The sequence below is a fragment of the Hippoglossus stenolepis genome, chromosome 13, assembly GCF_022539355.2.
Source record: "Hippoglossus stenolepis isolate QCI-W04-F060 chromosome 13, HSTE1.2, whole genome shotgun sequence".
NCBI lineage: Eukaryota > Metazoa > Chordata > Actinopteri > Pleuronectiformes > Pleuronectidae > Hippoglossus > Hippoglossus stenolepis.
In genome coordinates, this window is record NC_061495.1 from 8311997 (window position 1) to 8322182 (window position 10186).

Here is a 10186-nt window from a genome sequence, read left to right on the forward strand (position 1 = left end):
ATTATGTGATATAATCTTAAATATTTAGCACTACAGTAGTATCGTGCTAGAGTATACACGTAGTATATCTCATTTCAGGAACCATGACCCATTTCGTCCACCGTCTCACGGGGGCAGTAAAACCCGGGCGCTCGAGCCGAACCCCAGTGACGTCAGCACCACGTAAATTCCCTGCCTGGCGGCCTGATCGTTCTTTCGCCTCTCTCGCGCTGCTCGGTCGGCAGGTCTGCTCTCTGTCTCTGGACGACTCAACACCTCCACAGCCAAAATGATCATCTACAAGGACATCATCACCGGTGAGTCCCCGCCGTGCCCCCGCTCTCTCGCGGCGACCCGGTAGCATCTCTGCCGCGGCGGTTATTTACCCCTTTTACCGTTACTGGAAAACGGGGAGAGTCGGCGACGCTAACTAGCTAGCTAACGCGTGTTATCTTGATGCTAGCCAGACGTGGCCTCCAGCACTCCTCCCCTCCCCCCACCCATCCCCACAGAAAAAAAACTGGAAACTTCGCGGTTTACAATGAAGGCCGACGAGTCCTGTCGAGTGTTCGCCACTTTGTTTAGCCGGCTACGGGCGCTGTGGAGGCCGGGCGGAGTTGTAGCACAGGCCGCGGCTCGGCTACCGTCAAGTTGGCTCAAAGTAGGAACGTGTGACTCCCCTGCCTCGGGTTGTACCGGGAGGCCTCGGCGGGGCTGGTGTGGTCCAACGCACAAATGCAGCGTCAGTCATGCCGGTGGGGGGACGTGGTTTATGGGGCCTCCCGGCGTCATGTGGCCGCTCTTTTCGCTAACGAGCGAGATTCTTTTCAGAGTTAGCTCGACCGGCGTTACTTCGGTAACGTGTCCCCGCTCCCTCTGTCTTTGTTTCACCGGCAAAAGGGAAAAAAGGTCCCGTGTGTTTATTCCTTTACTTAAACCCGCGTGTATGTGGCCGAGACGGGGGGGAAACGTCCTTTCTGGTCCCAAGTGTCCTAACAGTGTTTCTTCCGCCAGGTGACGAGATGTTCTCTGATGCCTTTCCCATCAAAGAAGTCGAAGGCGGTTTCATGTACGAAGTTGAAGGAAAGGTGAGTCACCGATATCGATTCAGTCGCTTCTCAAGTTAACAAAATAAGACACTAGCCTCGTGGTAAAACCTGAGGTCTGCTCGTTTCAACCAGACTTTTAGGTGTTTTGATCAACTTTTTAACCATTTACGTTCTTTCCCCTAAATTTGTGTTGTGAAGTTTTCCAACTATGGAAATGATGAGTCAATAATGTCCCCGCCTTGGTACATAGCTAGATGGGGTGTTTCTCTTCCACACGGTGAATATAAGTCTTGTTTATTATAGCTGCTTTCAGACATACATTAAACCCTAGAGATAGAGTTTCTCTCTCTCTCTCTAACGGGCTGTGTGAACGCAAATGAGGTGACCACCAAGAGCTACTACCAGATTTAGACTAGAAACCTACAGTGAAATGCTGAACATTGCTCTGTATTATTAAAGAAGTTAGGATTGCGGATGGAATCGTGGGTTTGTCGAGCTCTGGCACAAACGCGTCTCCCCATACATTTTCTGTGGCCTCAGATCAATATAAGAGTACAGTTATTGTTGACAGTCCTGTACTAAGAAGCGAGTTATGCACACCCAGGATATCTTTCAGATACTCGGGTGAACATAACCTCACAATCAGGCTACGTCACATGAAGCTGGTTATAAACTTTGTAAGTCAACCCAGGTTTCCCTCAAGATCTGAGCGCATGCACATAAAAGGGGCGGTGTTTACACCGTATCACCAACACAGACTAGTGAACTGGTGGCATATATATATATATATATCAATCTGTTATTTACTAACATTACCTGTCGAACTGAACTGAAGAAGCCTCTTGGATGAGAGATGAAACATTTCACTTAATCACATGATGTAGCCTCTATAGTGGGCTTAAGTTTGACACACTGTCTGCACTGACTCTGGGGACACACTGTGGTGACAGGGTGCATCTAGAAACGAGGGATTGACATGTACTGGGTGTGTTAGCGGATTGACTTAACCAACCAGACATTGTTTTAAACTTTCCCTATCTTTTTGAGGAGAGTGCGTAACTGTAGTGTCATTTTGGTGAGGGCTGACTGTTGGAGTTTCACAGAGGGGAAGGGAGGGATGGGGGCTGTCACAAGGTAAATCTGTAAACTATTCCCCATTCCAAATAAATGTTTAATTTCATAGGATAAACCTACTTGAAGGAGAGGATAAAAGTATAAAACTATGTCCGATTATCCTACTGCTATGTCCAATGTCGAACCAGCAAATCAGATATCAGGAAATTCTGACGGGGTGAAGAAATAAACGTGATTGGCCGATTTTAATTGTCAAAGAATAAAGTTTACCAATTGGGTGGGCAGAGTAGCAATTTGGATGGGCATTTCCCAGGGGTGGGGCAATGCCCACTTGTAAATCCAGACGCGGTTGATCTCTAATCTCCAATTTTACTTTCTCCGGAGCAGGTTAGCTGTTCAACATAAGTTACCATGGTGATTTACCCCAATACAAAGTGAGGGGCCTTCATAGGACTGGAAAACCTGAAGTTACTTCGATGAACCAAAATCCTACTTCGTAGTAGTAAACGGATGACTTTCGAAATGCTGCTGGCCAGGCTTAAACTCTAGGTCAGTGTTTTAGTCTGGACAGGCTGAAACTAAGATTGTTGGAAATTGTGACTGACACAAAAAACTGCTTGCCGATTGGGTCTTCTTGGTCACAAATTGATCTACCAGGCTCCTATCACACAAGAAAACAACCATTGTTAGCCTTGGCCAATAGTGTAGAATGCTACATGAACATTCAATTACAAGCCTTGCTAACACCTGTTGTGCAGTTAAATTCTGCATTATACAATAATAGAACCACTTGCATATCTGTTGGGCAATCTGCAACAATTTCCATGTCCAGCAGGACGCGAGTGTGTATGTGAGTGGTCACCTGATGTGCGTTTTCAGCCTTGTTAATATGGACTGGGATTAAACTTGATGCAAAGCCACAGCAGAAACCATCTTTAAAATACTTTTTTGATGACCCACGTCGTCCATCCCAATATACAGTCCATATATAAAATCCATACCTACTTGCGTAAATCTTTTTTTTTTTTAATGGAACGAGTGAAGGTATCCTTGCCTGCCTAACCATCTATCCTATTCTCATGAATAACTGTGCTCCCTTCTCATTTCCAGAGAGTCTGCAGGACAGATTCAATCGATGATAGTCTCCTCGGGGCCAACCCTTCTGCAGAAGAGATGTGCGAGTCTAGTGACTCCGCAACTTCAAGCGGTGTGGACATCATCCTCAACCACAAACTGCAACAGACGAATTATGATAGGAAGCAGTACTTGAAACACATTAAGGAATATATGAAGGAGTGAGTATTGGCGTCTTCTAAGGTCACTTGCTGTGGAGAGAATTATTTTCTGTGTTCCCTCGTAACTATGTTGCATCATACTCTGAAAACAAAACACTTTACACCCAGAAGAAGACGCTATACAGTGTTTCCTCCCAGACTTTTAGCAGTGAGGGCCGGCTGATTATAACCATATCAGGGCTGCTTCCCCTTGGGCGGTTCTCTGGTCTTATCACTCACATGTAGAGCTTATCTATATAATAACCTTGTTAATTAGTATTTGGATCAGCAAGAATTGCGAAGCTTAGTTATGATAATCCTAGAACCTGAGGGAAAAGAAACGGCACCCACAAACACAGACTGACTCCACATGTATGGAGAGCAGGAGAAGATTTGGAATTAAGCTGTTTTTTATAGAATCAGTTCTACATGTGAGTGATTGAAAACATCAGAGGAGCAGAGTCACTTGTTGACCTGCGCAGAGCAATGCGCCTCAGCACAGGGGCACTGTTTTGTTTTAATTCGTGATGTATATCAATAGCGACTGATGTGACATAAATTGCACGGTTGATTTTTCCATATCGCCCATCCCTATATGGGGTCCATGTTGGCAGTTAAACAAAAGAAGAAAGACTAACAACTTATACATAACCATTCTTTTTTCATTTATTGCAAGTCATATTGTCATTGCAATTTTCAACGTTTTTGTATATCGCATCTTTTCCTAATATCGTACAGCCATACTTTACACTAAGGTTGGGCAATATGACATAATTTTCCAATCGGGAGAGAGAAATGAGCAAGCAGAGCCAGGACGGAATGAATGAAAATATATAATTTAGTATGAGAAGTGCTTGTCGTTTGTTCATTATACAGTTTCATGAACTCTCGAGGCGGCAGACCATTATTAAATATAATAATAAATCAGCAAAAAAAACAAGCGAGAGTTCTTCCTGCAGATTATCAGAGTGTTTATAATTTTGTGAATCGTAAGTATTATGAGACGAGTTCAGCATATCATGAAGAGGTGAGTGCTCTCTGGGCCCTTGTTACATCTTGACATTGCAAAGATTGTTCACAATTTTACTGTATTTGTGTTTTACAGGCTTAAGAGCAAGCTGGAAAAGGACAAACCAGAGAAAGTGGATGAGTTCACAAAAGGCATGCAACTGGTTGTCCAGAGGATTGTTAAAAACATTAAGAACTACGAGGTAAATATAGAGACATTGTTTTCCTATATGAAAATGTAACACATTGTTTCTTATGTGTTAAGTTCTTTCAATAATGGATGAACCTGAGTTGGGTAAAGGAAGGTATTTTGACGGCAGTGGAACATTGTGAACAATCATTTGTACCTACTTGTTTTAAAGCAGTCACACAGGGGATAACTGGTCACTTAGATATACAGTTATTGTCAGTGTTGAAAGGATTACATTTTCCTCCTATGAATTACACTGCACCCAACAGACATGATGCGGCTGTTCTCAATATAATCAGAATGAAGGAAAAATCTATTTCGATATGACCTACTACATATGAAGCGTTTCATTAGGCTTTTTGAGTCTAATATGTTCTTATACTTGTATTTGCAATAGAAACCTTGTATAATTCAAAGCCAGTTGCACTTGCACAGCTGAAGAAAAGAGAATTTCTTTAGAACCCTGTTTTTAAGTGCATTAATAGTGGTATGATAATATATTTTTTTTTAAACATGTCAATTGTAAACCAGCCCTTCATATTCCTGATTATCGTCTTAATAACATCCCCATTGATTGTTGATAATTGAGTCTTATTTTGTCTTTCTCCCCTTGCAGTTTTATACTGGAGAGTCCATGAACCCAGACGGCTTGGTGGCACTGCTGGATTACCGCGAGGATGGCATTACACCATTTATGCTTTTCTTCAAAGATGGTCTGGAGGTTGAGAAATTTGTAAGTAGTTGCATTAGCATGTATTTTTGACACTACTGGAAAAGAATCGGGTTCAAAAAAGGTTCAACGTTTTTAGTTGGACGTAACATAATTACAAGTCTCTGATGCAATAGATTAAGTCAAAAAGATCTAGCCTCTAAATTGTCACATACATTTTTTGTGTGGGTAATTTAAATGTAATAAGGAGTTGCACAGTTTTGTTTGTAGTGTTGTGTATTTTTCTGGCTCCAGAACCAACAATACTACAACCAGGCCTTGAAATGTTTGTCCTTTTTTAACGTCGCAGTAAGTGGATTAATGATTGTGAGAAATATAGGTAGATGCAGCTGTTGGTTGATGTGTAATCCTTTTATTTGTTTTGTTTTTCTTGCAGTAAATGACCTGGATATACATTTCAATTGGCTGCTGCTTCCTAAACGGCCCCAGGAGCAGACCGAAGATCAGTATTTTGCATCATGCCTGAACAGAAACATTCTTACACATACACAATTTCTTTATAAATTTGTGTTATAGTCCACAGTACCACTCCCAAGGCAAGGTGATCCAAACAGACATCAGATTTTAATAACTTCTTTTTGGCTTTTGCAGTGTCTTGATTTTTTTTTTTTGTCTCACGTTTTGTTATTTGAAAATAAAAGGCAGGACATTGAGCAAAGCTCTGACGAACTGAAAGATGCTATTTTCTTCCTATGCATACTGTTTTAGCAATGATCCATACAGATTGACCTCGTCATCGGCCCTCTGTGTTTATGGTTGCATCAAATTAAATTCCATCTACAATAAAGACTTGATTTGAAAATAAAAACGAGTACCACCACTTTTTCTATTCTGTTGTTGTGGTGTTTTGAGTGAACTTTCGCCTCCCTACACTTGAACAGGCAAAGGTACACGTTAGTAAATGCAGAGTGACCACTGACCTGTAGGAATGGTTCCTTCAAAGGTGCCCGAGCAGATCATTGGAATTTGAAGAAGAAATGTTTCCAATTCATGTCGAAAATTAAGTTAAATCAATTCAACTTATTTATTCACTTTTAATCTACTAATACAATGTAATTCAGTTTATTGAATTCACTTGCTGTCTGAAATACGATAATTGAAACACAACACTGAGGTGATGGATGACTGCTTAGCATCACATGTTCTCAGTGCTGTAAAAATCATTGTGTATATCAGTTGCATGTATAAATATACAAATGACACTTGAATCATATATTAGATCTTTTAATGAATGTATTCAATCTGAAAATTGTTACTGATGTACATTGTATAATCTATTGAACAAAATTACACAACAGTCAATGGAAAACACAATCACCAACCCGTTGAGGGCTGGATTCAAAACCACACCGACAATCGTAGTAAAAACATGAAATTACAGGTTGATCCAACTTGCGTGAATTTCATCACGGCAACTCAATGTGTCTCACAACCTGCAGACGAATCAGTCAGGAAGGATAAGGAGAGAACTGTCTGTGGCCAGCACATGTGAAACCATTCCTTTTTGGGGGTTGTCTTGCTTTTGTCTCTCCAATGCACCTGTTGTCACTTTCAGTTGCATCAAAGCAGGGGAAATTGAATCACAATCACTTGTGCTTCCTAAATAGAGAGATTGATGTCCCTGATGTTTAACTCACTTGGTGTTATACTGTGACGATAAGGTGTTTTTATTATTTTTAAGTGTATTTCTAATGCATAAATACTGGGCTTGGAATGTGATCCTGTTGTGTGACCTTTGACGGATTTGAAAAGTAACAGCACAGCTCCTGACCCTTCCACCTTGCTGAAATAAATCCAAATTAGATTGGAACTGCTTGCAGATGGACAGACTTCACAGAATACAATACTTCTTGTTGAATGTATTTTTAACTGTAATAATCCAGTGTCTTGGCGATGCAAGTATCATGAGTAAAGTAGTGACACAAAATGATCACAAGAGGGCGCCATTTGCTTTCATTGTGTGGCATCTGGTCCATAAAGGGAGTGTAGAAACAAGAGGAAAACAGTGGCCTAGCAGTTAGAAGGATAAAGTGAAATCAGGAGTTGAGTTTTTGCTCAGTATCCATGAGAACCTCCTAGTAGGTTCATAAAGGAAAGTTGAATAAATAATTATTAGTTGTGGTAGTAGTAGTGGTTGTAGTAATATAAGTGACTAATGCTTTGTTTCACTTCACAACCCACACAGTAATGTGTCTCAGTCATTAGGAGCATGTGACGTCTCCATAGCATAGATGTGTTCCACGCACAGCAGATGTCAGTGCCACCAACAAACAGCCTGATGTCACACCTTCCCCCGGGTGCCATCACAGATCAGCGCCTGTGCTGTAATGTGAGCAGGTATCAATTATTGATTTATGCTCCTGTTACTGTGACATCACCTGCATGAGTGTGACAGAGACAATGAGCCACATCTGATCCTTATTTCACTAATTATTGATTATGGACAGATACACATTAACTAGATAAATTGAAAATAGCTGTCAGATGCAACTAATAGTGATAATAGCTTATAGAGCACTTTCCAGTGTGCATCAATAATAATGTCAATTTTACTGAGGGATAAAAGACCCCAAAAAATCCTGGCACGTAGGTTCAGGAATACGCCTCCTAAAAAAAGTATGATTTTAACAAAGACACAGACTCAGACGGCCTTATTTCCTCAGGTTATTGTCAGCCTTGAACCAGGCAGTGACAGCAAGCCCTTGTCCAAAGATGGCAATAAATAGGGAGTTAAGAGATCAGAGATACAGCCTGAGGCCAGGCCAGGCAGAGAAGTCTTCAATACAATCTTAAAATCAATCCTAGAAAAAACCCAGAGCCAATTAATCATATACAGATTTTTACTAAAACTAGAAGGGCTTTCATGAAAGTATTGGGTCTTTAAAAAAAGAGAGGTGAAATATAGAGAAAGATAAAACAGAGGAATTAACAGGTGTCATATATCATATAGAATAAAGCAAACACAAAAAATCATTACAGATGAGATGTGGGTGCCATTTCTTTGCAGTATTAATCAGGTGGTTGCTCTTTTTGTTTTACGGATTGAAACTTTACAGTCGTCGCCTGAAGCTGCTCTGGTTGATCCCCTGCAGCTCTGCAGCCTCTGCATGTGTTTACATGAGAGGCCGAGCAGCAAGGCCGATCAAATATTTAAATAGAGACCTTGCATAATGAAAGACAGCACAGTTAAAATCTGGTTCCTTATTTGCTCTCTTTCCAAGATTTATAAAACCTGATTGTAAAGACTCTCTCTGAAAAATAATTGAATTGAGAAACAACAAGGAGTTCCTGGGTGTTTGATGGTGATTTGACTTACAAGGGAAGTGTCCTTTAAAATCTCAGAGATTCTACTGCGTTTTCATATAGTGTTTAAAATTTAAAATAATATAAAAAAAATTGTTACTATACTTCTCTCATACTTCTCGATCATGCTGTTTTGTTTTCACTCCATCTTCTAAAAAATCTAAGGTCATACGGTGATTATGATTTTACACATTTCTATCAGTTTTATTTTTATTATTTTACTCTTTGAACTTATCTTTTTATTTTTTTACAGATGTTATAATTTTTTTTATTCTATTACCTCTTTTAATGTCTTTTCCTCTTTTATTCTTCTCTTTTCCTTTGCTTGAAAATCCCTCTCCAGCACATTGAATCTTCCTCTTTGTACAAAAAGTGCTCTATAAATAAAACCGCCTTGCTCTTTTGTTAACAATATCCAGGAGACATTTGACATTTTAAATTGAATCTTGCCGAATCACCTCTTAAATCACTCTGTCAAACATGGCCGCTTCAGTCGCCACGTGGATCTTGTGAGAAACTAGTGTGATATTGTTAAACCTTAAGTTTGATGTTGTACATACACCTGAATCGAGGTGTGTTACTAAAAACCAACACACCAGTTTGTGTTTGTGACATTCTGCTCATCTGCACAGTAAGAACCAACTGAGGTCTGAGCTGCAGGTCAGCAGGTTCAGGTTGGCAGAGCTTCCAACACACACACACCCATTTTGGTTGTATGCCCACATCTCAGCTGTGTTTGCCGCAGAGAGGAGACACAGACAGGGGGAGCACAGGGAGAATACGAAGCAAGAAAGAAAAATATATAATCTCATCACATTGACCCTCTTACTTCTCTGTCTGAGAATGTACCTTTGATGGTTTGGCTAGCGTCCGATTTTTAATAAGAAGACTTGCTGGTGCAGTTATTTACCATCGTAACACTGATATATACACAAATACATTGAGTTTGTTTTGGTCACAAAGATGAGAGGATGTCTGCTGTCTGCAACATTTTCCATCTGGGTAGGAAACAGTCTGTTGTGTGAACCTCCAGCTGCAGTTTGAAGTGCAAACTGACATTTCTCACCTTTATCCTGTCCGGGACCTTTCTGCCGTCTCCAGACAGCCTTGACTGTTTCCTCCTCTTCGCCTGATCCTTGTGTAAACATCACCATTAACCTGCGTGTGTGTGTTTTGTATTTCTGTGCACACATCTCCTGTACATTATGTGTTGGTACGTTTGAAAGTGGTCCGGAGGAATGTGGGCTGGTGCTTGTGAGAGATTTAGAGGAATGTGTCTAAACATATATACTCTGTGTGTGAGGGTGTGTGTGTGTGTGTGTGTTTGTCTGAGTGTGTGTATTTATTTAAACAGTTGGTCTGGGCCCACACTGTTTTGGATGTGATTTTGTACAGGATGCAGTTTATTTCAGGCTGTGGGTGTGTCATCATATATACATCATATCACAACACATAGAAATTGTCAAAATAAAAACCAATGTGCAGCAGTGTCATTCTCCAAATGCACACGTGTATCATGTTGTGCTCTCCTCTACTCAAACTGTTTTCAGACATGCACAGAAGTCTGGAGGTTTTCCCG

The 10186-nt window shown here is 40.7% G+C and overlaps 1 protein-coding gene across 1 annotated transcript; it reads left to right on the plus strand.

The window, feature by feature from the left end:
- Positions 1-142: 142 nt before the first annotated feature.
- tpt1 (tumor protein, translationally-controlled 1) lies at positions 143-6124 on the plus strand. The gene is made up of 6 exons (XM_035174885.2): positions 143-296; positions 994-1067; positions 3213-3397; positions 4482-4587; positions 5191-5307; positions 5681-6124. The coding sequence occupies exons 1-6, from the start codon at positions 269-271 to the stop codon at positions 5681-5683; spliced, it is 513 nt and encodes a 170-aa protein (XP_035030776.1). The 5' UTR covers positions 143-268; the 3' UTR covers positions 5684-6124.
- The last annotated feature ends 4062 nt before the right edge of the window (positions 6125-10186 follow it).

Bases quoted from the DNA above. Each gene is read 5' to 3' on its own strand.
- tpt1 (XM_035174885.2), top strand. From the start codon at position 269: ATGATCATCTACAAGGACATCATCACCG. The intron at 1,068-3,212 runs GTGAGTCACCGA...TCTCATTTCCAG, and splicing joins TGTACGAAGTTGAAGGAAAG to AGAGTCTGCAGGACAGATTC. The intron at 3,398-4,481 runs GTGAGTATTGGC...TGTGTTTTACAG, and splicing joins ATTAAGGAATATATGAAGGA to GCTTAAGAGCAAGCTGGAAA.